The sequence below is a fragment of the Pipra filicauda genome, unplaced genomic scaffold (genome assembly GCF_003945595.2).
Source record: "Pipra filicauda isolate LSUMZ 115617 unplaced genomic scaffold, ASM394559v2 scaffold1111_size28533_pilon, whole genome shotgun sequence".
Lineage (NCBI taxonomy): Eukaryota > Metazoa > Chordata > Aves > Passeriformes > Pipridae > Pipra > Pipra filicauda.
This window is the reverse complement of record NW_024103554.1, coordinates 1-22,509: the sequence shown is the minus strand read 5'-3', so window position 1 is coordinate 22,509 and position 22,509 is coordinate 1. Positions and strand designations below refer to the sequence as shown.

The window sequence follows — 22,509 nt, the reverse complement described above, 5'->3', positions numbered from 1 at the left end:
GAGGAATCTCCTCCAGGCTCCCCACTCCCATCAGGGATTGTAGGGATGGAAAAGGTCCCCCCGAGCCCCCTTTTCTCTGGGATGAGCCCCCCCAGCTCCCTCCGGAGTTCTCCAGCCCCTTTCCCGGCTCTGGACTCGCTCCGGCCGCTCCACGTCTTCCTCGGGGACCCCACAAGTGCCCCTGGATGGGATCCAGCGGCCGAGGGGAGCCCAACCCTCCCACCCGAGCGTGAGGCCCTTGAGCAATTCCCGTGAATTCCCTTTTTTCCTGAGCGCAGCAGATGGGAAAGATAAAAACCCTCCTGGCCCCTCTCCAGGAAAAACTCCGGCAGCTCATCAAAGGCCTGTGGGTTTGGGCTTGGGCTTCCCGGGTTTCAACACCCTGCAGGATCCTCCTCCTCCTCTGCCTCCCTCCAGAGGGTGTCCCAGGGATGTTCCAGGGCTGTTCCTGTCCTTGGAATCTTCAGTGGGATGAGGAAGAGGGAGATGACTTTGGAATCTTCACTGGGATGAGGAAGAGGGAGATGACTTTGGAATCTTCACTGGGATGACACCTCCCACCATCCCAGGGGGATCCAGCCTGGCCTTGGACACTCCCAGAGATCCAGGGGCAGCCACAGCTTCTCTGGGAAATCCATCCCAGGGCCTCCCCACCCTCCCAGCCAGGAATTCCTTCCCAAATCCCCCCTAAATCCCCCTTTCCCAGTGGAAGCCATTCCCTGTGTCTGTCCCTCCAGCCCTTGTCCCCAGTCCCTCTCCAGCTCTCCTGGAGCCCTTCAGGCCCTGGAAGGGGCTCCAAGCTCTCCCTGGATCCTTCCCTTCTCCAGGGGAACACCCCCAGCTCTCCCAGTCTCTCTCCATGGCAAAGGTTCTCCAGCCCTTGGAGCAGCTCCGTGGCCTCCTCTGGGCTCATTCCAGCAGCTCCACGTCCTCCCTGTGCTGGGAATCCCCCCTGGAGGCACCTCTGGATTTCGTGGCCAGGTCCCACCAACCTCCCACCCTCCAACACCCCCGAGTCCTTCTCCTCAAGTCTCTCCCTGTTCTTTCCCCCCCCAGCCCCGGGGTGTGTTTGGGATCACCCTGACCCCGTGTCCCCTCCCCCGGGGACCTTTGGGGTGACAAAACACTGGAACATCTTCATCTCTCTGCAGTTTATTGGGAATGAAAGAACTCGGGGGCGGGAAGCAGCAGGTCCACGGGACAGAAGGGGGGCGACAGAGCCCCTCACGTGCCAGGTGGGAAGGAGAGGAGGGAAAAGGATCCGTCAAACATTAAAGCTGCCAAATGACTCCACCGGGGGAAGGTGGACAACTCCAGAGACCCGTTTCTCACTCCTCGAACTGACCGTGGAGCTTCGGCCCCTCCCTCCTGCTCGGGTGGGGTCCTGGCAGGGCTGAAATGGGTGGTGGGACACCGGGGGGGGGGGGACACGGACCTTCCAAAGGGACAGGAAAGAGCAGTTGGACACGGATTCCTCCTCAGCCAGAGCGGCAGCCCCGGGGCGGCAGCGAGGGGGGAGCTCTGAGTGCCCAGGGAGATGTTTCACCCCTGGGGGGGCTCAGCGAGGGGCCAGCAGGGCGGGGTCTCACTCAAACCTCATTTAGGGATGATTTTCCCTGGGAACGGGTTGTTTCCTGCTGGATTTGGGAGGGAGGGGGAGCTCTGGGTCCCGGGTACCCACCGGGAGATGTTTCACCCCTGGGGGGGCTCAGCGAGGGCTCAGACCGGGCCGGTAGGGCGGAGTCTCACTGCAAACCTCATTTAGGGGTGATTTTCCCTGGGAACGGGTCGTTTCCTGCTGGATTTGGGCAGGACAGGGAGCTCTGAGTCCCGGGTACCCGAAGGGAGATGTTTCACCCCTGGGGGGGGCTCAGCGAGGGGCCAGCAGGGCGGGGTCTCACTCCAACCTCATTTAGGGACGATTTTCCCTGGGAACGGGTCGTTTCCTGCTGGATCGGGGCGGGAGGGGCTGCGCTGCCGGGGGAAGGAAGGGGAAGGAGCTGCTTTCCTTGGGAGGGCCCGGGGGGGGGGCTCAGTACTTGACCCCCGAGGACTTGACCGTGGTGGTGGTGACACATCTGCGCACCGAGGACGAGCCGCCCCCGGCCACGAAGTTTCCGGCCGAGGAGCTGCACACCCTCCCGCTGCCGGAGGAGAAGCCCCCGCTCAGGATCCCCCCTCCCACCCCGCAGCCGCCCCCGACGACGCTTCCTCCTCCTCCGACCACGCACACTCCTCCTCCCGCCAGCCCGTTGCTGGCCCCGAAGCCGCCGGCCCGGCCCCCGCACACGGTGGTCCTGCCCACCACGGCTGCAAGAGAGAGGGGGAGACCGGTTGAACATCCTCGAACATCCCGGGAATCCTCAAAAAAAAACCCCCACCACCCCAGGATAAAGGTAATTCCCGAGAGAAAAGGATGGAAAAAATACTCACAGACATTCACGTTGGACGGGTTGTCTCCGCAGAGCCTGTGAAGGGAGAGGAGCACCGGGTGAGCCTGAGACAAGTGAGCCCCAAACTCCACAAAATCCCCCCGATATTCCCTGTTTATCCCGTTTCATTTAAGATCAGTCAAACCCACGGAGGGACATTCCACCGCGGGACCACGCTTCCGTTTGGGGCTTCAGAATTTGGAGTTAGAAAAAGGGAGGGAAGTCAGATTTCAGCATCGAACACGCTGTGAGAGGTGATGAGAGGTTAATTCGACCCAAGGAGGGGCAGGAGCTCGATCAGGGCGAGGCTGGGAGGTCTCACCTGTTCTCCTCCCCCTCCAGCAGCTTCCTGTACATGGCGATCTCCACGTCCAGCGCGATCTTGATGTTCAGCAGCTCCTGGTACTCCTTCAGCAGCCGGGCCAGCTCCTCCTTGTCCTTGCTCAGGGCACATTCCAGCTCCTCCAGCTTCCTGCGGGCGTCCTTGAGGGCCAGCTCGCCCCTCTCCTCGGCCTCGGCGATGGCCGACTGCAGGTGGTGGTTCTGCGGGAAGGAAACGTTTCTCGTTCCTGGAGAATCCTCGGGGATTCACTGGGGGGAGAACAGGCAGGAACCACCCCAGGAGGCACCAACCAGCCCTTTACCTGCTTCTTCACATTCTCGATCTCCGTCCTCAGCCTCTGCACGTTCCTGGTCAGCTCCTGGATCTCGATCTTGGTGTTCCGCAGGTTGTCCCCGTGGCGCCCGGCCGTGCTCTGCAGCTCCTCGTACTGGTGGCACGAGGGGACAAAGGGACCCGTCAGTGACACAACCGACCCAGGGCTCGGGTGGTTGGGACAGCAGGGACTGTCCCAGGGGCCTCAACTCCCTCCCAGGAGCTCACCCTGCTCTGGTACCAGGCCTCGGCCTCGGCGCGGCTGCTCTGGGCGATCTGCTCGTACTGGCGCCGCACCTCCTCGATGATGCTGTCCAGGTCCAGGTGCCGGTTGTTGTCCATGGACACCACCACGGACAGGTCCCGGCTGATGGTCTGCATCTGGGCCAGCTCCTGTGACCAAGAGAGGCAGCACAGCTCAGCCTCGAGCCTAAATCCACCCGGACACCCGGCCCGGCCTCGGTGTCCTCGGCCACCACACCCTCATTAAAGCTTCGCCCAGGGGAAGGGAGAGCTCCTAGAGAGAGCTCCTAGAGAGAGCTCCTACCTCCTCATAGATGCACCTCAGGAAGTTGATCTCGTCCGTCAGAGCTCCCACCTTGGCCTCCAGCTCCACCTTGGTCATGTAGGCACAGTCCACGTCCTACAGGAGAGATCCCACCGATGACCAACCCCTTCCTCTAATCCCGCAGGAGCTGCCGGCTCTTCCCAGTGCCGAGTCCTTGCAGTGTTTGTGCACCCTGTCCCGTCCCCCCCGGGCCCCCCGGTGCCTCCGCACTCACCTTCTTTAGCACCACGAACTCGTTCTCGGCCGCCGTGCGCCGGTTGATCTCCTCCTCGTACCTGGGGGGCACAGGGCAGGGTGGCACCTCGGGCCCCTCGTCCCTCACCCAGTGGGACCCCCCTTCTCTCCAGGGCACCCTCAGCCCTGTCCCTGCCCGTGGGGTGTCCCGGGTGGTCCCTCCCCGTCCCCCCGGGCACTCACTTGCACTTGTACTCCTCCACGTACTGCCGCATGCTCTGCAGCTCCGACTCCAGCTGCCCCCGCTGCCCCAGCAGGTTCTCCAGCTGCCTCCTCAGGTTCTGGATGTAGTTCTCAAAGATCACATCCAGGTTCTTCCTCGGCCCCACCGGCCCCTGCTGCTGCAGCAGCTCCCACTTGGTGGAGAGGACCTTGTTCTGCTGCTCCAGGAACCGGACCTGAACCCAACAGGGGGGTGTGAGACATTCCCGAGGGAACATCCCGCTGCCCAAACCTCCTGGGAGCTCTGGGGGTCCAAGGGAATCACTCCCCGAATCCCCAACAGGACATGGCTTCCAAGAGCAAAATTCCTCCCTTCTTTCTCCTTTTTTTTTTTTTCCATTTTCCTTAAATTCTCCCATTGTTCTCCTCCTACATTTCCACTCTCTTTTTTCTACAATTAATATTATTAATTTTTTTTACCTATTGGAATGATTCCATTCCAATTTTACAAACTATTTTTATTTCCAGTTGGGAATGTTGCCCCACGTTATTTTTTAGGGGCCTCAGATCATTTTCCACCTCCCAGTGAACGAAATCCCATTGGTCTCCATTTCCGACAACATTCCTCTCATCAGTCAATTCCAATTTCCTAATTCCAGTTCCAAATTCCAATTTATGGAAATTATTCCCTAAATAAGTCACATATTTAAAAAAACCCCATGGAGCACGTTCATACCCAACATTCTCCCATTCAGACAATTTAGAGAGAACTCGTCTGCACTTGAGCTGAAATGAGGAATTGCCGGGATTTACTTGGAAGCTCATTCCTGGATTTTAAGTTCCTTGAAATAAACTTATCCCTGAGAAAGCACAGACTTAAGGGAACAGGGGATAAGGGAGTGCATCCTGATCCCTTTGACCTGGCTGCCCAGAGGGCACCGGAGACAAAACCAAGGGAGAACTTGGATCAGCCTTTGGGATCCACAAATATCCCTCGGTTTCTCCGCGGACACAACATTTTGACATTTCCTCGGGAGGACCCGAGGGAAACTCTCCCTGCCCAACACCAACTCGAGGAGGACAACATTCCTCTCTCCACAGAATTCCCCCAGAATTCCCCCATCCCGAAGCAGACCCGCTCACCTTGTCGATGAAGGAGGCGAACTGGTTGTTGAGGGTCTTGATCTGCTCCTTCTCCTGGCACTTCACCTGCTGGATCTGGGGGTCGATGTCCACGTGGACGGGCCGGAGCAGGGTGGGATCCACCTGCACGGGCTGGATCCCCCCGGGGAACCCGGGGCCGCCCCGGACGGGCCCCACAAAGCCGCCAATTCCTCCTCCAACGACCCCTCCTGGGATTCCACCGAATCCTCCCACGAATCCTCCGCTGAATCCCGGGATCCTACATCCGTAGGAGCCTCCCACGGACATCCTGGCGCTGCCCCCCAGGTTGTGGAGGCTCCGGCTGCTGAAGCCCCCGCAGCGTCCCCCTCCTCCGACCCCCCTGGATGTGGAGAAGGAGCTGTAGCTGATCCGGCTCCGGCCGCCGCTGCCCCCGAACCCGCCGCCCACGGCAGAGCAGGAGCTGAATCCCTTCCTGCTGCCCATCCCGAAGCTCCTGCACACGGACTGACGGGACATCCCAGTGCTCCACAGAGCCAGAGGCGCGGAGGACGAGGAGATCGGCGGAGCTGGGCTGGTGCCGAGGGCAGAGAGAAGTGCTCGGAGTCTTCTCTGGCTCCCCGGCTCGGGGCATTCCCTTTTATCCGCTGCTGGGGGTGGGCCGGGGCGGCTTGGGCGTGAAGAGGAAACACATTTACTGTCTCCATCAGCTCCGTGCGGTTGCCAGGCTTTTGCCAAACCGGCGACTCCACCCAGAAATCCTCCTGGCCGTGCAGAAGGGGATGGGGAGGCAGGAGCAGGTTCTCCCTGGATAAGTGGACTCCCGTATCTCTCCGGCATCTAAAAAAATATGTTTTACAGCGATGGTGTCATGTTCTTCCCTCCTCCTCCTCCCACCTCCCTCCCTGCTCCAAACGACTCCGCGCGTCGCCTGACTCGGGGTTTTTTCTCCTGACGCCCCACGCCGGGCAGGATTTTGGTGAAACCCGGCTGGGATGAGGCTCTCATTTCACAATCCCCCCCTCCACACCCCTCACGCACACCCCGAATCTCCTTCCCAAGCGGAAAATTCCCGCTGGCTCTCCGAGGGGGAAAAGCGCCGCGTAAGGAACATTTGTCGGCCGTCAGCGTTTCTGTCCCGCCCGGGAAGGAGCCGTTTGGTCCCTTCCCCAGAGCCTCGGGGGGAGGCCTTCCCTGCAGAATGTGTCCCCTGGGGTTTGGGACGAGCAGGGCCCGGGATTCCGAGCACCGGAGGGGGATGAGCAAGAGAACAAGGATGTCCAGCTCCTTCCTCGTGCTTTTCCAGTGGCCACAGGGACCGTGGAGCCCGGGGAGGACGGAAAGGACGCTCGGGGCAGTCGCTGTGCTAATGAGGACTGACAGGAACGTTTAATTTCGTGCACCGGCTGCCTGGTGACGGAGTTGGAAGCTCACCCGAAGGACATCCTGCAGGTGCCTCCAGGGGGGTCATTCATCAACTAAATATTTTAGGTAAATTTATGGAATTTAGGGGGAAAAACCCCACAATATTTCCACCATTCTTATTTTCTGAAAACCATCAATAAAAGTCAATTCCGTGTTTTCAGGCATTTCAGCAGTCCAGGGATATCCCGGATTTCACCTTCCCGAGGGGAACATGTGCCTGTGCCGGAGTTTTGACACTCACACCTGAGATTTGGGCAGGTAAATGTGGTTTGAAGGTATCCCCAGGAATCCGCCGGCGGCCACAGACTCTGCAAACCCTTCGGAAAACCAGCCCAGGGAACCGCTTCCAAAAGCCACTGGGGGAATGAGAAACGTGGATGTTGACAGCTGGAAGTGGGATGGGGCTGCTGGACCCTCGGGCTGGGCAGAACGGGGGGAGGGGGAAGGTTACCCTGGAGGGGGATTCAACTGCTGGTCGAGAGTTATCCCACCCCTGAGGGACCCTAAAAACACCTGGCCAAGGGTTATCCCACCCCTGAGGGACTCAGAACCACTTGGTTGAGGGTTATCCCACCCCTGAGGGACCCTAAAAACACCTGCCCAAGGGTTATCCCCCCCCGAGGGACTCAAAGACACTTGGCCAAGGGTTATCCCACCCCTGAGGGACTCTAAAAACACTTGGTCAAGGTTATCCCACCCTTAAGGGACCCTAAAACCACTTGGTTGAGGGTTATCCCACCCCTGAGGGACTCTAAAAACACTTGGCCAACGGTTATCCCACCCTTAAGGGACCCTAAAACCACTTGGTCGAGGGTTATCCCACCCCTGAGGGACTGAAAGACACTTGGCCAAGGTTATCCCACCCTTGAGGGACTCAAAACCACTTGGTCAAGGGTCATCCCACCCTTGAGGGACTCAAAACCACTTGGCTGAGGGTTATCCCACCCCTGAGGGACTCAAAGACATTTGGCCAAGGTTATCCCACCCTTGAGGGGCTCAGAACCACTTGGCCGAGGGTCATCCCACCCTTGAGGGACTCAGGTCATGGTTGGCCAAGGGTCATCCCACCCTTGAGGGGGACTCAACACGTGGCCAAAGGTCATCCCACCCCCATGGCCTCAGGGGTTGCCAAGGGTTCTCCAGATGTGTGTCCCTGCAGCTGGAGAAGGGGCAGCACCCCCACAGCAGGGAGGGGACACCCTCCCTTCCCAAAGGAGCCTCAATTGAGGAGTCTGAGTTCAGAGGGCCTCGTTTCTCCACTGTCACATCCCAGGTGGAGATTTGAGTTCCCCGGATCATCCTGCAGCCCAGAGCAGCCCCGGGGAGGTGCAGGATGGCTCTGGTTTAGCTGGAGGAAACAGGTCATCCCTTCTCCCGGGCTCCCGATTTCCAAAGGGCACCCGCCTTCCTCGGGAGGCACCGGGAGTCGCCTGGGACGTCCCACGTGGCGGCTCCATGAAGAGAGGGGGCCGATGTGCCGCGTCAGCCGCATGCCTGGGTGCTGACCATGCTCAGCGCCCGCAGATCAGACGCCCCAGATTGAGTCACTCTGACGTCTCCAGACGAGATGTGCAGATTATCCCCGACCTGGAGTCGGGCTCAGCCTCCTCCGGGTAGAACCCGACCGGCAGCCCCGGCTCCGGCTCCGGCCGAGCCCTCGGAGCTCTTGCGCAAGGAGCTGCGGCAGCAGAATCCCAGGCACCGGGGAAAGTGTGAACTCGGCAGAAAAACGTGGATGGAGGACGAGCCGGGCCCCGGCTCCGCCAGGGAGGTGTTGCAAGGGCTCCCCAGAGCAGCCCCAACGCCGCGTAAAGTTGGCTGTAAAGCTTGGAAGAAACGCGCTCTTTAAAATTAGGCACCAGAGCAGGTGATTAAGCACCAAAACAGGTGATTAAGCACCGAAACAGGTGACTCCTGCCCCAAGCCAAACACCAAAGTGCTCCTGGCTCAGCTCCAGCTTCTCACAGGCATTGCCTGCTCAGCATCTTTGCTTGGGTTGAACCCAGTGACGTTCCTGAGCTCCAGAGCCCTTCAAAGGGGGGGGATTCCCTCTTCCAAGAGCCCACTGCCTGTCCCGGACCTCTCCCTCGGTCTGCAGCTTCCTGACCCGCTCTGGGGACACCGGCAGCTCCCGGGGGCTGTTGTGGGACTCCCGATCCACCCCGACAGCGTTTTCTGCCTCTTTGATCTCTCCCTGTGGCGGAGGAACCACAGCACAGCTCAGATCAAACACACCAACACTCCCCTCCCAAAGCCCCTGTGGAGCTGCTCCAAATCTCTGCCTCCTGCTCCGGGAGGGAGGAAGAGCCACTGGGGGAGTTCCTCGGCTTTCCCGGGAGCTGATGGGGCCTGGGCTCCGGGTTTTGGGATGAATCACCCCTTCCCAGCCCGCCGCGTTCCCACGGCCGGAATCGGGGCTGGCTCGTGGCTCTCCGGCATTCCTGATGCTCACATCCCACCCGGCCACAGCCCAGGTGTGCTCCAGAGTGTGCTGGGCCGACGTCCTTATCCCTGTTCCCCTCCCACGGGGCTGCTGTGCTGCCCAAAGTCCACTCCGGGGCAGGAAACTCAGATGAGCCGACAACAGACTGATCCCGCGGCTGCTCCCACCTCCCGCGGCCGATTCCCACCAGCCCGCAGCTCGTCGGGTCTCCGCTGGTTTGGCCACGAGGCACTGGGAGTGTCCCCGCCCAGACCCCGGGACTTGCTCTCGGGGGTTTCAGCAGAGCCTCCCAAAAATCACAAATCTGAGGGAGGTCGGGAAAATCCCTTTCCCGGAGCTCCGGGGACGGGGGTGTTGCCAAGTCTGGTGAGATGGGACGTGGGCAGTGAAGCCCCTCGGTGGGTCTCGAGGCAGAGCCCTAAAACCTGGACTGGGGCAGCCTGGACCCCCACAAGGGCTGGGAAGGTGCTGGACCCCCCTGTGCTGGAGGTTTCCAGGCCCAACAGTTGCAGTGGAAACAACTCCACAGCGTTCCAAGGGCGAGCTGGGTGGTTCCCTAAATCAGGAGACGCCCCAGAATCGAGCAGCCTCCTGGATTCCTCCAGTTCGGGCTCCTGCTGTCCCCGAGCGTTGTGTGAGCGGAGCGTTCAGCCCCCCCAGCTCGGGTGTGCGGCTCCAGGGAGAGCCAAGAGGCATCACCCGAGCTCGGGCACTGCCCCGCTCCATCCCCGACCGCTGGAGTTCCCTCAGAGCACAATCACAACACGTCGGGCAGCAGAACGACCCCCAAATCCCCACCCCGCTCCTTCCCCGCCCTGGGGCAGCTCCCGAAGCAGCGACACAAGGAGCCGGTGAATGTTCTCTGCAGTTTATTGGGAACGGCAACATCCCGGGGGAGGAGGGCGGGACACGCGCGGAGGGTGGGCCACAGGCACGGGACAGAGCGGGGAGGAGGAGTTTTATACAGGTTTGCCACGAGAAATGTCCAACCCGGCGAGGGGGGGCAGCTCCCCGTGCCGGGACCCCGCCGGCATCGCCCCCAGACCCCGCGCGGCACCGGGAGCGGGGCCGGGCCGGGCGGGGGGGACGCGGCTCGTCCCGCGGCGGGGCGGCCGAGCTGGGGGTCGGGGGGCTGGGGCTGCTGCCGGCGGGACGGAGGAGCTGCTGCTCGGCGGGGCTCAGAACCGCACCCCCGAGGACTTCACCGAGGTGGTGGTGACGCATCTCCGCACCGAGGACGAGCCCCCGCCGGAGCCGCAAATCCTCCCGCTGCCGGAGGAGAAGCCCCCGCCGTACACCCCTCCGCCCAGCCCGCAGCTGCCGCCTCCGAAGCCGCTTCCTCCTCCTCCTCCGCCGCACATCCCTCCTGCCATCCCTCCTCCCATCCCGCCGCCGCCGAATCCTCCCCCCATCCCGCAGCTGCCGCCGCCGAATCCTCCTCCCATCCCGCCGCCTCTGCCTCCGGAGATGCTGCTCCTGCCGACCACGGCTGGAAGAGGAGCAGAAGGGCGGGTTACTCACTTTTACCCACCTGCGCTCCCAAAGGAACCCGTTCCGGGCCTCCCCAGGGCCCCCCGGCTCAGACACTCACACACGTTGACGTTGGACGAGCTGTCGTTGCAGAGCCTGCGAGGGAAAACAGGAGCGGTGAATCCCCCGGGAAGCGCCCGCTCCTTCAGCCGGGAATTTCCCTTTCCCTACGTGTTTATATTCCCTTTTTTTTTCTTTCAGAATTTCCCAGTTATTCTTTAAAAAAATGAGCAACCGATTCCCTACTTTTCCAGAATTTCCCAGTTATTATTATTTTTTTAAAGATATTTATTCCTTATTTTTTTTTCAAAGTTTTCTAATTATTCTATGAAGAAATGAGCAACCAATTTCCTATTTTTTTCGGAGCTTCCCAATTGCTCTTTAAAGAAATGAACGACTTATTCCCTATTTTTCAGAGTTTCCCAATTATCCTTTAAAGAAATGACCAACCTATTCCCTGTTTTTTCAGAGTTTCCCAGTTATTCTTTAAAAAAATGAACCACCTACTCCCTACTTTTTTAGGATTTTCCTGGTTATTCTATAAAGAACTGAGCAGTCGATTTCCTATTTTTTTTTCAGACTTTCCCAGTTATTCTTTAAAAAAAAAAAAAAGAGCAACCTCGAACCTCACATTTTTACGAGATGGAAAACAAACTTCATAAAATTAACGAAATTAATTTATGATTAACACGCTTAATTTATACTTGCTAATTAGAGCACACGTGACGCTGAGCCGACCTTTAGCGTGCACTCAATGATTTTACCCGCACGTGGCGTCACTAATTTAGTCAAATAAATGCAAATGAGGCGAGGTACCTGTTCTCCTCCCCCTCCAGCAGCTTCCTGTACATGGCGATCTCCACGTCCAGCGCGATCTTCACGTTCAGCATCTCCTGGTACTCCTTCAGCAGCCGGGCCAGCTCCTCCTTGTCCTTGCTCAGGGCACATTCCAGCTCCTCCAGCTTCCTGCGGGCGTCCTTGAGGGCCAGCTCGCCCCTCTCCTCGGCCTCGGCAATGGCCGACTGGAGTTGCTGGTTCTGGGGGGGAGAAAACCAGTTTGTGAGGTCCCTTCTGGCCGGGAGGTCTGTTCTGAGCAGCCTCAGGGCACGAACCCGAGGGCAAACAGGCAGGATCCATCCATCTCATCTCCATCCATCTCCATCCATCTCCGTCCATCTCCTCCGGAGCACCTGAATTTCCACGACCGCCTTTCCCCCACCCCGCCCAGCTCAGCTCTGACCCAGCGCGGGGCCGTCACTGGGGAGGTGCTGAGGGTCCTGTACCTGCTCCTGCCCTTCTCAATCTCACCCCTGAGACACCAACCAACCTCTTACCTGCTCCTGCCCTTCTCAGACTCATCCCTGAGGCACCAACCAACCTCTTACCTGCTCCTGCCCTTCTCAATCTCATCCCTGAGGCACGAACCAACCCCATGAGCTGCTGAGGGTCCTGTACCTGCTCCTCACCTTCTCAGACTCATCCCTGAGGCACCAACCAACCCTGGGAGCTGCTGAGGGTCGTTTACCTGCTTCTTCACGTTCTCAAGCTCCGCCCGCAGCCTCTGCACGTTCCTGGACAGCTCCTGGATCTCGATCTTGGTGTTCCGCAGGTTGTCCCCATGTTTCCCAGCGGTGTTCTGGAGCTCCTCGTACTGGTGGTACGGGGACAAAGGGACCCATCAGGGACTGAACTGACCCAGGGCTTGGGTGGTTGGGACAGCAGGGACTGTCCCAGGGGCCTCAACTCCCTCCCAGGAGCTCACCCTGCTCTGGTACCAGGCCTCGGCCTCGGCGCGGCTGCTCTGGGCGATCTGCTCGTACTGGCGCCGCACCTCCTCGATGATGCTGTCCAGGTCCAGGTGCCGGTTGTTGTCCATGGACACCACCACGGACAGGTCCCGGCTGATGGTCTGCATCTGGGCCAGCTCCTGCGGACAACCCGCGGCTCAGAGGGAGCAGGGAAGAGCAGCGGCTCTGGGGCAGCGTCTCCACACCAACCCCACGTGGACACCCAGCCCAGCCTCGGTGTCCTCGGCCACCACACCCTCATTAAAGCTTCGCCCAGGGGAAGGGAGAGCTCCTAGAGAGAGCTCCTAGAGAGAGCTCCTACCTCCTCGTAGATGCACCTCAGGAAGTTGATCTCGTCCGTCAGAGCTCCCACCTTGGCCTCCAGCTCCACCTTGGTCATGTAGGCACAGTCCACGTCCTACAGGAGAGATCCCACCGATGACCAACACCTTGCTCCCATCCTGGGAAGCTGGTGACACCCCAAGGTTCTGGTGGCACCCCAGGGAGCTGCTGGCCAATGCCTCCTGTCCCTCCCGGTGCCTCTGCACTCACCTTCTTCAGCACCACGAACTCGTTCTCGGCCGCCGTGCGCCGGTTGATCTCCTCCTCGTACCTGGGGGGCACAGGGCAGGGTGGCACCTCGGGCCCCTCATCCCTCACCCCGGGGGGGTCTCTGGGCTGTCCCAGCTCCCCGGGTGGTCCCTCCCCGTCCCCCCGGGCACTCACTTGCTCTTGTACTCCTCCACGTACTGCCGCATGCTCTGCAGCTCCGACTCCAGCTGCCCCCGCTGCCCCAGCAGGTTCTCCAGCCGCCTCCTCAGGTTCTGGATGTAGTTCTCAAAGATCGCATCCAGGTTCTTCCTCGGCCCCACCGGCCCCTGCTGCTGCAGCAGCTCCCACTTGGTGGAGAGGACCTTGTTCTGCTGCTCCAGGAACCGGACCTGAACCCAACAGGGGGGTGTGAGACATTCCCGAGGGAACATCCCACTGCTGGGCGCTTTGGGAGCCCCAGGGAGTCATTCCCTGAACCTCCAGCTGTGGCTCATTCAGGCACCCGAGCTCCTCAAGTGCATGAGGAGCGTTATTAAATTTATTAGTCATTAAATAATTAAATTTTGAGTCATTCTGAACTTCTCCCTTTGGGACACAGAGATGTTGGCAGAGGAAACATCATCCCGGTTTTCCAGCAGGGTCGGGCTTTGCCATCAACTTTCCAGTAGTGAGGCCAAGAGGTTTTTTATTCCCTAACTGCCCATAAATTCTCTCAGGAGGGATTTGCTATTCCTTCGGTTTCTATTTGAGATGGAATCGATCCCAGAGTGTCCGAGAGGTGTTTAATGCTCTGAAGTCCCCGGAATCAGGTTTTGAGGAGAAAGTCTCGCTCAAAGCAAATCCCAGCAAGGAGAACTCTCAGGACAATTCAATTTACGGCGATGACTTTGCCCTGAATCACCCAAAACGAGACCGTGGAGCTGACTTGGCACGAGGAGCCCCAGGAGGTCCTGCAGGTGTTCTCTTTAATCTTCCATTAGCACAAAACCTCGTCTATTGTTCGGTGCTGCTCATTAAAACCCGGGTAATTACACCTTGCTGCCGAGGCGCCGCTCTGAGAACTCCAGTGCTTGTTGGGAAGCGAAAAAACCCCCGTTCCACACCCCGGGGAAGCTGCTCGAGATGCCTCCTCCAAAAAAAACACCTGCTCTACAGTCTCACCTTGTCGATGAAGGAGGCGAACTGGTTGTTCAGGGTCTTGATCTGCTCCTTCTCGTGGGTTTTCACCTGCTGGATCTGGGGGTCGATCTCCACGTGGACGGGCCGGAGCAGGCTGGGGTCGACTTGCACGGGCTGGATCCCGGGGCCGGGGAACCCGGGGCCGCCAAAGCCGCCCATTCCCCCTCCTCCCATCCCGCCACCAAAGCCCCCCATCCCTCCAGCGCCGCCCACGCCGCCACCAAAGCCCCCCATTCCCATTCCCATCCCTCCACAGCTCATCCCGCCGCCGAAGCCGCCCATCCTGCCGCCGTAGCCGCCCCCGTAACAGCCCCCCATGGCCACCCTCCTGCTGCCCCCCACGCCGTGCAGGCTCCTGCTGCTGAAGCCCCCGCACCCTCCTCCTCCTCCTCCTCCTCCTCCCCGCGACGAGGAGTAGGAGCTGTAGCTGATCCTGCTCCGGCCGCCGCCGCCACCCCCAAATCCTCCTCCGACGGCGGAGCAGGAGCTGAACCCTTTCCTGCCTCCGACCCCAAAGCACACGGACTGACGAGACATGGCCGGCTTTTCCCGAGGGGAATCCAAATCCAGAGGAGCACAAAGAGCAGCGGAGCTGGTGTGGGCAGACAGAAGTGCTCGGAGTCTCCTCTGGCTCCAGCGGCTCCGGGCATTCCCTTTTATCCGCTGCTGGAGGTGGGCCGGGACGGCTTGGGCGTGATGGTGGAAAGCAATTTGGGATTTTCATCAGCACGGGGTTGTTGACAGATTCTCCGTGAGCTTTTACCATATTTGGGGCTGCCCAGAAACACGCCCTGTAATCGAGAGGTGAATAAACCCAGAGCATCCAGGCAGGTCTCCATGACTAAGTGGGCTCCCGTATCTTTATGACATCTTGGAAAGCCACTTTGTCCATAATCCCTATTTTTGCAGCCCCTCATTGGATTTCCAGCTGTCATGAGTGACTCCCAATAACTCCAGATAAAGATCTCCCCATCAAAGTGCCACGGAAAGGCGAAGTTTTGATGAAATCCAAACCATATTATGGCTTTCACAACCGCTCCAACACACCCTAAATCCGCTTTTTATATGTTAAATTGCCTTTGGCGTTTCGGGAGAGACGTTTCCCAATCCAGAACGGGAACTCACGGCACCGAAATTTGAGGAGACTCAGCAGATTCTCCTGCTGGGGGGGAAGAACCTCTCCCCGGAGCGGGTGGTGTCACCGCGGTGGGAGTGTCCTCCACCCCGGGATTAAAGTCCCTCCACCTGCATCTTCCCAAATCCGGGACAACCCACCGGGGCTCCGGAGGATGCTGGAGTGGAGGGAAGGGAGTGACTGGGATCATCCCACCCCTCTCGGTGTTCTGAGGGTCACAGGGAATCGCAACCCCGGGAAGGACCGAGGGACACGTCGGGGACCCTTCGGTGACGGCGTCGGGGACAGACGGACACACACAGTGGGAGAGGAAGGACAGACGGACAGCTCGAGGTGCTGAGGGGCTCCTGCTGCTCTGGGGAATTCCACGACCTCTGATTTACCAGGTTTTTTCCCAAAAAGTGAGACGACTGACACGGAAAAACCCTCTGAGAGCCGGAGCCGCCACAACCCCCGAGGCACAGTAGGAACCTCTCACTTCCAAACATTTTGAGGGGTAGGGAATGAGCTCGAGAAATGTGTTTTGTGGGATGCCTCTGAAATAAAGAAACCCTTTTTTTGTTTTTTTGAGTCGCATGTCAATGTATTTTTAATTAATTAATTAGTTAATTTAGAAAATGCACAATGATTCCGGTGGGCAGCGTTCCAAACCAAAGTGGATTCTGTGTGCTAATTCGAAGGAAAATGAGCCTGTAAATATGATTTAAGGGACATTCTGAAGGTTTTATCTGTCTGAATGTCACCAATTGAACACGTGGTTAATTTAATGGATTAAACAGACAATGCATTTGCATATTTTCCTAGAAAACAGTCAGGAAAAATGACAGAACATACACATTGGGTTTAAGACAGAAATTCAGGGCCACTCAAAAGATCTTGAATGAACAGGGACCTTCAGAAGGGATTTTCAGAGCATTCGAGGAGATTTTGGAAACTCCACATGGTTTGGAAGTGTCATGAGGCATCAGAGACAGGAATGTCCCTGTTTGTCACTGGGATGGGGGTTCTGGGCAGAACAGGGAGCAGGGGAGGGGAGGACGTTACCCTGGAGGGGGATTCAGCTGCTGGCCAGGGGTTATCCCAGCCCTGAGGGACTCAGAACCACTTGGCCAAGGGTTATCCCAGCTCTGAGGGATTCAAAACCACTTGGCCCCTTGAGGGACTCAGCCAAGGGTTGGCCAGGGGTTATCCCAGCCTTGGGAGACTCAGGTAATGACGGACTGAGGGTTATCCCACCCTTGAGTGACTCAAAAATGCCTTGGCCAAAGGTTGTCCCACCCCTGAGGGACTCAGGTTTGACTTGGCCAACGGTTATCCCGCCCTGGAGGGACTCAGCGGTTGGCCAAGGGTCCTCCCACCCTGGAGGGACTCGAGTCCCCGTTGGCCAAGGGTTCTCCCACTCCTGAGGAACTCAAAAACCACTTGGCCAAAGGTTACTCCACCCTTGAGGGACTCAGGTCATGACTGACCAAGGCTTTTCCCACCCTTGAGGGGGATCCAGTGGTTGGCCAAAGGTCATCTCACCTCTGAGAGGGTTGGCCAAGGGTTATCCAACCCTTGAGGGACTCAAAAAACACTTGGCCGAGGGTCATCCCACCCCGATGGACTCAATGGTTGGCCAAGGGTCATCCCACCCCTGAGCGACTCAAGTCCTGGTTGGACAAGGGTCATCCCACCCTTGAGGGGGATTCCATGGCTGGCCAAGGGTTATCCCACCCTTGAGGGGGATTCCATGGCTGGCCAAGGGTCATCCCACCCTTGAGGGGGATTCCATGGCTGACCAAGGGTTATCCCACCCTTGAGGGGGATTCCATGGCTGGTCAAGGGTTATCCCACCCTTGAGGGGGATTCCATGGCTGGTCAAGGGTTATCCCACCCTTGAGGGGGATTCCATGGCTGGCCAAGGGTTATCCCACCCTTGAGGGGGATTCCATGGCTGGTCAAGGGTTATCCCACCCCTGAGCACTCAATAGTTGGCCAAGGATCATCTCTCTCCTGAGGGTTGGCCAAGGGTCGTCCCACCACTGAACACTCAATGGTTGTCCAAGGGTCATCCCACCACTGAACACTCAATGGTTGGCCAAGGGTCGTCCCACCACTGAACACTCAATGGTTGTCCAAGGGTCATCCCACCCCAATGGACTCAATGGTTGGCCAAGGGTCATCCCACCCCAATGGACTCAATGGTTGGCCAAGGGCCATCCCACCACTGAACACTCGATGGTTGGCCAAGGGTCATCCCACCACTGAACACTCAATGGTTGGCCAAGGGCCATCCCACCCCAATGGACTCAATGGTTGGCCAAGGGCCATCCCACCACTGAACACTCAATGGTTGGCCAAGGGTCATCCCACCCCAATGGACTCAATGGTTGGCCAAGGGCCATCCCACCACTGAACACTTGATGGTTGGCCAAGGGTCATCCCACCCCAATGGACTCAATGGTTGGCCAAGGGTCATCCCACCCCAATGGACTCAATGGTTGGCCAAGGGCCATCCCACCACTGAACACTCGATGGTTGGCCAAGGGTCATCCCACCACTGAACACTCAGTGGTTGGCCAAGGGTCATCCCACCCTGGTGAACTCAACTGTTGGCCAAGGGTTCTCCAGATGTGTGTCCCTGCATCTGGACAATGAGCAGCCTCCCCTCAATGCAGAAGGGACACCCTCCCTTCCCAAAGGAGCCTGAATCCAGAGGGTCCCGTGTCTCAGTTCTCATCCCCGGAACAGAGCTCAGTTCTCCAGCCCATCCTGCAGCCCAGAGCAGCCCCGGGGAGGTGCAGGATGGCTCAGCCTTCAAACTGGAGAAAACAGGACGTCCCTTTCTCCCTGGCCTCCCTCCAGGTTGCCAAACACGCAGTTCAAAGGCGCCGGGACCCGTGTGGAACGTCCCACGTGGCGGCTCCATGAAGAGAGGGGGCCGATGTGCCGCGTCAGCCGCATGCCTGGGTGCTGACCACGCTCAGCGCCCGCAGATCAGACGCCCCAGATTGAGTCACTCTGACGTCTCCAGACGAGATGTGCAGATTATCCCCAACCTGGAGTCGGGCTCAGCCTCCTCCGGGTGAGACTCGGCCCCAAACCCGGGCTCCGGCCGGTCCCTCCGAGCTCTTGTTCGAGGGGCTGAGCACGGGGAGATCGGGGACGGGGGGAAATGGGAACTCGGCAGGAAACGTGGATGGACGACGAGCCGGGCTTGGGCTCCACATCCCGCAGAGCCAAGAGCTCCTGCCATGGATCTCACACGGAAAAGCTGCTGCAGCGGCTCCTCAAAGCGGCTCTGACGCCGTTTGTGCCAGGTTTTGGAGCCGAGGAGAAACACGGAGTTAAAATTAGGCACTGAAGCAGGTGATTAAGCACCAAAACAGGTGATTAAGCACCAAAACAGGTGACTCCTGCCCCAAGCCAAACACCAAAGTGCTCCTGGCTCAGCACCAGCTTCTCTGAGCCTTCTCAGCGTCTTATGTTTGGGCCAAACCCAGCCCTGTTCCCCAGCCCTGGCACTCTTGGGCTTCCAAAGGGAGAAGAATTCCCTCTTCCAGGAGTAGGATTCCCTCTTCCATGAGCTCTGTAGCCGTTCTCCGTTGCCTTTCCCAGACTTCTCCTTCAGTCTGCAGCTTCCTGACCCGCTCTGGGGACACCGGCAGCTCCAGGGGCTGTTGTGGGACTTCCGATCCACCCCGACAGCGTTTTCTGCCTCTTTGATCTCTCCCTGTGGCGGAGGAACCACAGCACAGCTCAGATCAAACACACCAACACTCCCCTCCCAAAGCCCCTGTGGAGCTGCTCCAAATCTCTGCCTCCTGCTCCGGGAGGGAGGAAGAGCCACTGGGGGAGTTCCTCGGCTTTCCCGGGAGCTGATGGGGCCTGGGCTCCGGGCTTTGGGATGAATCACCCCTTCCCAGCCCGCCGCGTTCCCACGGCCGGAATCTCGGCTCTTCCCAGGGAGTCTGTGGGTGACTGAGCCAGCCGAGTGCCGGGGCAGGTGCTTGGCCAACACCCATGTCCATGTTCTGCTGCTCTCCCACCGCTGCCCACGGGACACCACGGCCCTCCCTCTCCTCCAGCACAGACCAAAGTCTCCTCCACCTGGGGCTGATCCAAGGGGGGTGTCAGGAGCAGGGATTTAACTGTGTTGGAGGGACCAAGGGCTGTGACAAATTCCTTCTAGGGGAAGGGGTCCCTGCCCGTGGCAGGGGGTTGGATTGGGGTGATCTTTAGTGTCCTTTCCAACCCAAACCATTCCATGATCCAATGACTCCGGGTCTCTTCCAGCCCCCCCCTCCTCCGGGGTGTGAGTTTGTGGCTCCAGGTGAGAGCCAAGAGGCATCACCTGAGCTTGGGCACTGCCCTGCTCCATCCCCGACCTCTGGAGTTCCCTCAAAGCCCCGGGACCACACCCTGGGCAGAAGAACCACCCCCACCCCCCCGCCCCGCCCTGGGGCCGCCCCCGAAGCCGCGACCCAACGAGCCGGTGAATGTGCTCTGCAGTTTATTGGGAACGGCAACATCCCGGGGGAGGAGAGCGGGGGGAGAGGCGGGAACAAATCCTTTGCCCCGTCCCGGGGGGAAGGGAGCTGAAGGACGAGTTTATTCCCCTCGGAGACGGTCCGGGGGTGTGCGAGGTGTCCCAGGGGTCACCGGGAGCGGGACGAGCGGAGCGGAAGCCGCAGCTCCGGGGAAGCCCCCGCGGGCAGCACAAGCTCCCGGCAGAGCGGAGGTGCCCAAAGCCCCACCCGGGGCCAGCCCGGCCCTCCGGCCGCTCGCCGAGCTGCCCCCTCCCCGAGGGACGAGTCCCGCCCCGAGGGGAACAGCGGGAGGGACCCCACGGGAAGCAGCCCCGGGACACGGGCCGGGAGGAGAGAGCGGGCAGGAGGAGTTTTATACACGAGAAATGTCCAACCCGGCGAGGGGGGGCAGCTCCCCGTGCCGGGACCCCGCCGGCATCGCCCCCGGACCCCGCGCGGCACCGGGAGCGGGGCCGGGCCGGGCGGGGGGGACGCGGCTCGTCCCGCGGCGGGGCGGCCGAGCTGGGGGTCGGGGGGCTGGGGCTGCTGCCGGCGGGACGGAGGAGCTGCTGCTCGGCGGGGCTCAGAACCGCACCCCCGAGGACTTCACCGAGGTGGTGGTGACGCATCTCCGCACCGAGGACGAGCCCCCGCCGGAGCCGCAAATCCTCCCGCTGCCGGAGGAGAAGCCCCCGCCGTACACCCCTCCGCCCAGCCCGCAGCTGCCGCCCGCGCTGCCGCCGCCGAAGCTGCTGCCTCCGCCGCCGCACACCCCTCCTCCCCTCCCGCTGCCGCCGAATCCTCCCCCTATCCCGCTGCCGCCGAATCCTCCTCCCCGGCCGCTGCCTCCGAATCCTCCTCCGATCCCGCTGCCGCCGAATCCTCCTCCCACCCCGCCGACTCTGCCTCCGCTCACGGTGGTGGTCCTGCCGACCACGGCTGGAAGAGAAGCGCAGGTTACGTTCCCGTTGCCCAGTCCCGGGCTCTGTCTCCCAAAAACCCCGGTCTGAAGCTGTTTTTGAGGGTTCCCAAGGGCAGATACTCACAGACGTTGACGTTGGACATGCTGTCGTTGCAGAGCCTGCGGGGGAAATTGGAACAGTTTAATCACCCGATAAAAGAGAGGTCGTGAAAACTTCAAACCGCGGGTTTGTTATCACATCGTTGTCCTGGTTCATCCCTCTGAGCCACCTGGGAATCACTACAAGATCTCAGGAGGAGGTTGGCAATTCCTCTGTACGATGAGGTTTGAGGTTCATTAAAAGTGGGCACCTGACAGTGGTGATGTGGCAGTTCCACCACCTGTGATGAGCCAGGTCTGGGTCCTGAACCAAAAAACACACCCCCAGAGCACCAATCCCAATATTTACCCCTTTTATCCCAAATCCTCTTTATGATCAGGTTCCTTCAGGTTTGAGGTTCCTCCAGTTTGGAGGTTCCTACACAACTGAGGTTCACTAAAAGTGGGCACCTGCCAGTGATGGAGTGGCAGTTCCACCACCTTTAGCGATCCAGTTACGGGTCCTGACCCCTCAACACATACCCCAGAGCACCAATCCCAACACCCACCCTTTCTATCCCAACCCCTCTTTGGATGAGGTTCCTCCAGTTTGGAGGTTCCTCCAGGTTTGAGGTTCCTCCAGGTTTGAGGTTCACTGAAATTGGGCACCTGCCAGTGATGGAGTGGCAGTTCCACCACCTTTAGCGATCCAGTTATGGGTCCTGACCCCTCAAAACATCCCCCAGAGCACCAATCCCGACATCCACCCCCTTTATCCCAAAGAACTGGTCCGGGATTGCAGAGCCCACGCTCCGGGTGTCCATCCCATCCCATCCCATCCCCAGACAGAGTCTCACCTGTTCTCCTCCCCCTCCAGCAACTTCCTGTACATGGCGATCTCCACGTCCAGCGCGATCTTGACGTTCAGCAGCTCCTGGTACTCCTTCAGCAGCCGGGCCAGCTCCTCCTTGTCCTTGCTCAGGGCTGCCTCCAGCTCCTCCAGCTTTATCCGGGCGTCCTTGAGGGCCATCTCCCCCCTCTCCTCGGCCTCGGCGATGGCCGACTGGAGATGCTGGTTCTGGGGGGACAACGGGAGGTGTCTCGGACCTTGTTTTGTCACTCAGGGTCAGCCCTCGGACCCCCGAGTGGAGAAATCAAGGGGAAATGTCCAAGATTCACAGAATGCTCGGAGTTGGAAGGGACCCACAAGGATCATCGAGTCCAACTCTTAAGTGGAATGGTCCAGATGGGAATCAAATCCTCATCCTCAGTGTTGCTACATGAACTTGGGTTGATTGGAGGTTTCTGGCCCAGTCCTGGTCATTCATGATCCAACCTGCTGCCACCATCCCCCTGAGACAGCACCCGACCCCCACCTGCTCCTTCACGTCCTTGATCTCATCCCCGAGACACCAACCGACCTCTACCTTCTTCTTCCCATTCTTGACCTCATCCCCCAGACACCACCCAACCCTTTATGTGCTCCTTCACTTCCTCAATCTCATCCCCGAGACACCAACCAACCCTTCCCTGCTCCTTCACCTCCTCAATCTCATCCCCCAGACACCAACCAACCCTTCCCTGCTCCTTCACCTCCTCAATCTCATCCCCCAGACACCACCCAGCCCTTTATGTGCTTGTTCACCTCCTCAATCTCATCCCCGAGACACCACCCAACCCTTCCCTGCTCCTTCACCTCCTCAATCTCATCCCCCAGACACCACCCAACCCTTCCCTGCTCCTTCACCTCCTCAGTCTCATCCCCGAGACACCA

At 59.4% G+C, this 22,509-nt stretch overlaps 3 protein-coding genes across 6 annotated transcripts; all 3 read right to left on the bottom strand.

Moving 5' to 3' along the window:
- Window positions 1–2,032: 2,032 nt before the first annotated feature.
- On the bottom strand, window positions 2,033–5,807 carry LOC113995623 (keratin, type II cytoskeletal cochleal-like). Its single transcript, XM_027735860.2, is given in 10 exon segments — window positions 2,033–2,310; window positions 2,434–2,468; window positions 2,755–2,975; window positions 3,077–3,202; window positions 3,316–3,480; window positions 3,635–3,730; window positions 3,870–3,930; window positions 4,073–4,287; window positions 5,195–5,729; window positions 5,731–5,807. Coding segments are annotated over 10 exon segments (1,809 nt in total).
- A 4,412-nt stretch (window positions 5,808–10,219) lies between these two features.
- On the bottom strand, window positions 10,220–14,632 carry LOC113995622 (keratin, type II cytoskeletal 3-like). 4 transcript variants are annotated; one of them, XM_027735859.2, is made up of 10 exons: window positions 14,072–14,632; window positions 13,085–13,299; window positions 12,911–12,971; window positions 12,681–12,776; window positions 12,334–12,498; window positions 12,097–12,222; window positions 11,388–11,608; window positions 10,633–10,667; window positions 10,471–10,530; window positions 10,220–10,416 (listed from the first exon to the last, which is right to left on the bottom strand). In XM_027735859.2, exons 1-10 carry the CDS (start codon window positions 14,624–14,626, stop codon window positions 10,220–10,222), a joined length of 1,731 nt encoding a protein of 576 aa, XP_027591660.2. In that variant the 5' UTR covers window positions 14,627–14,632. The 4 variants fall into 4 exon arrangements, with proteins under 4 accessions (XP_027591660.2, XP_039238412.1, XP_027591659.2 ...); XM_039382478.1 differs by having other exon boundaries at window positions 10,220–10,365; window positions 10,432–10,530; window positions 14,072–14,626; XM_027735858.2 differs by having other exon boundaries at window positions 10,220–10,407; window positions 10,465–10,530; window positions 14,072–14,626.
- Window positions 14,633–20,318: 5,686 nt separating this feature from the next.
- Window positions 20,319–22,177, bottom strand: LOC113995621 (keratin, type II cytoskeletal 60 kDa, component III-like; the record flags this gene model as incomplete). The annotated part of the gene is made up of 4 exons (XM_039382482.1): window positions 20,319–20,674; window positions 21,184–21,221; window positions 21,593–21,807; window positions 22,106–22,177. Coding segments are annotated over 4 exons (681 nt in total), but the record flags the coding sequence as incomplete, so codon positions are not given.
- Window positions 22,178–22,509: the final 332 nt, after the last annotated feature.

Bases quoted from the DNA above. Each gene is read 5' to 3' on its own strand.
- LOC113995622 (XM_027735857.2), bottom strand. From the start codon at position 14,626: ATGTCTCGTCAGTCCGTGTGCTTTGGGGTCGGAGGCAGGAAAGGGTTC. The intron at 12,777-12,910 runs GTGAGTGCAGAG...TCTCTCCTGTAG, and splicing joins AGTTCGTGGTGCTGAAGAAG to GACGTGGACTGTGCCTACAT. The intron at 10,531-10,632 runs GTGAGTGTCTGA...CTCCTCTTCCAG, and splicing joins CTCGTCCAACGTCAACGTGT to CCGTGGTCGGCAGGAGCAGC.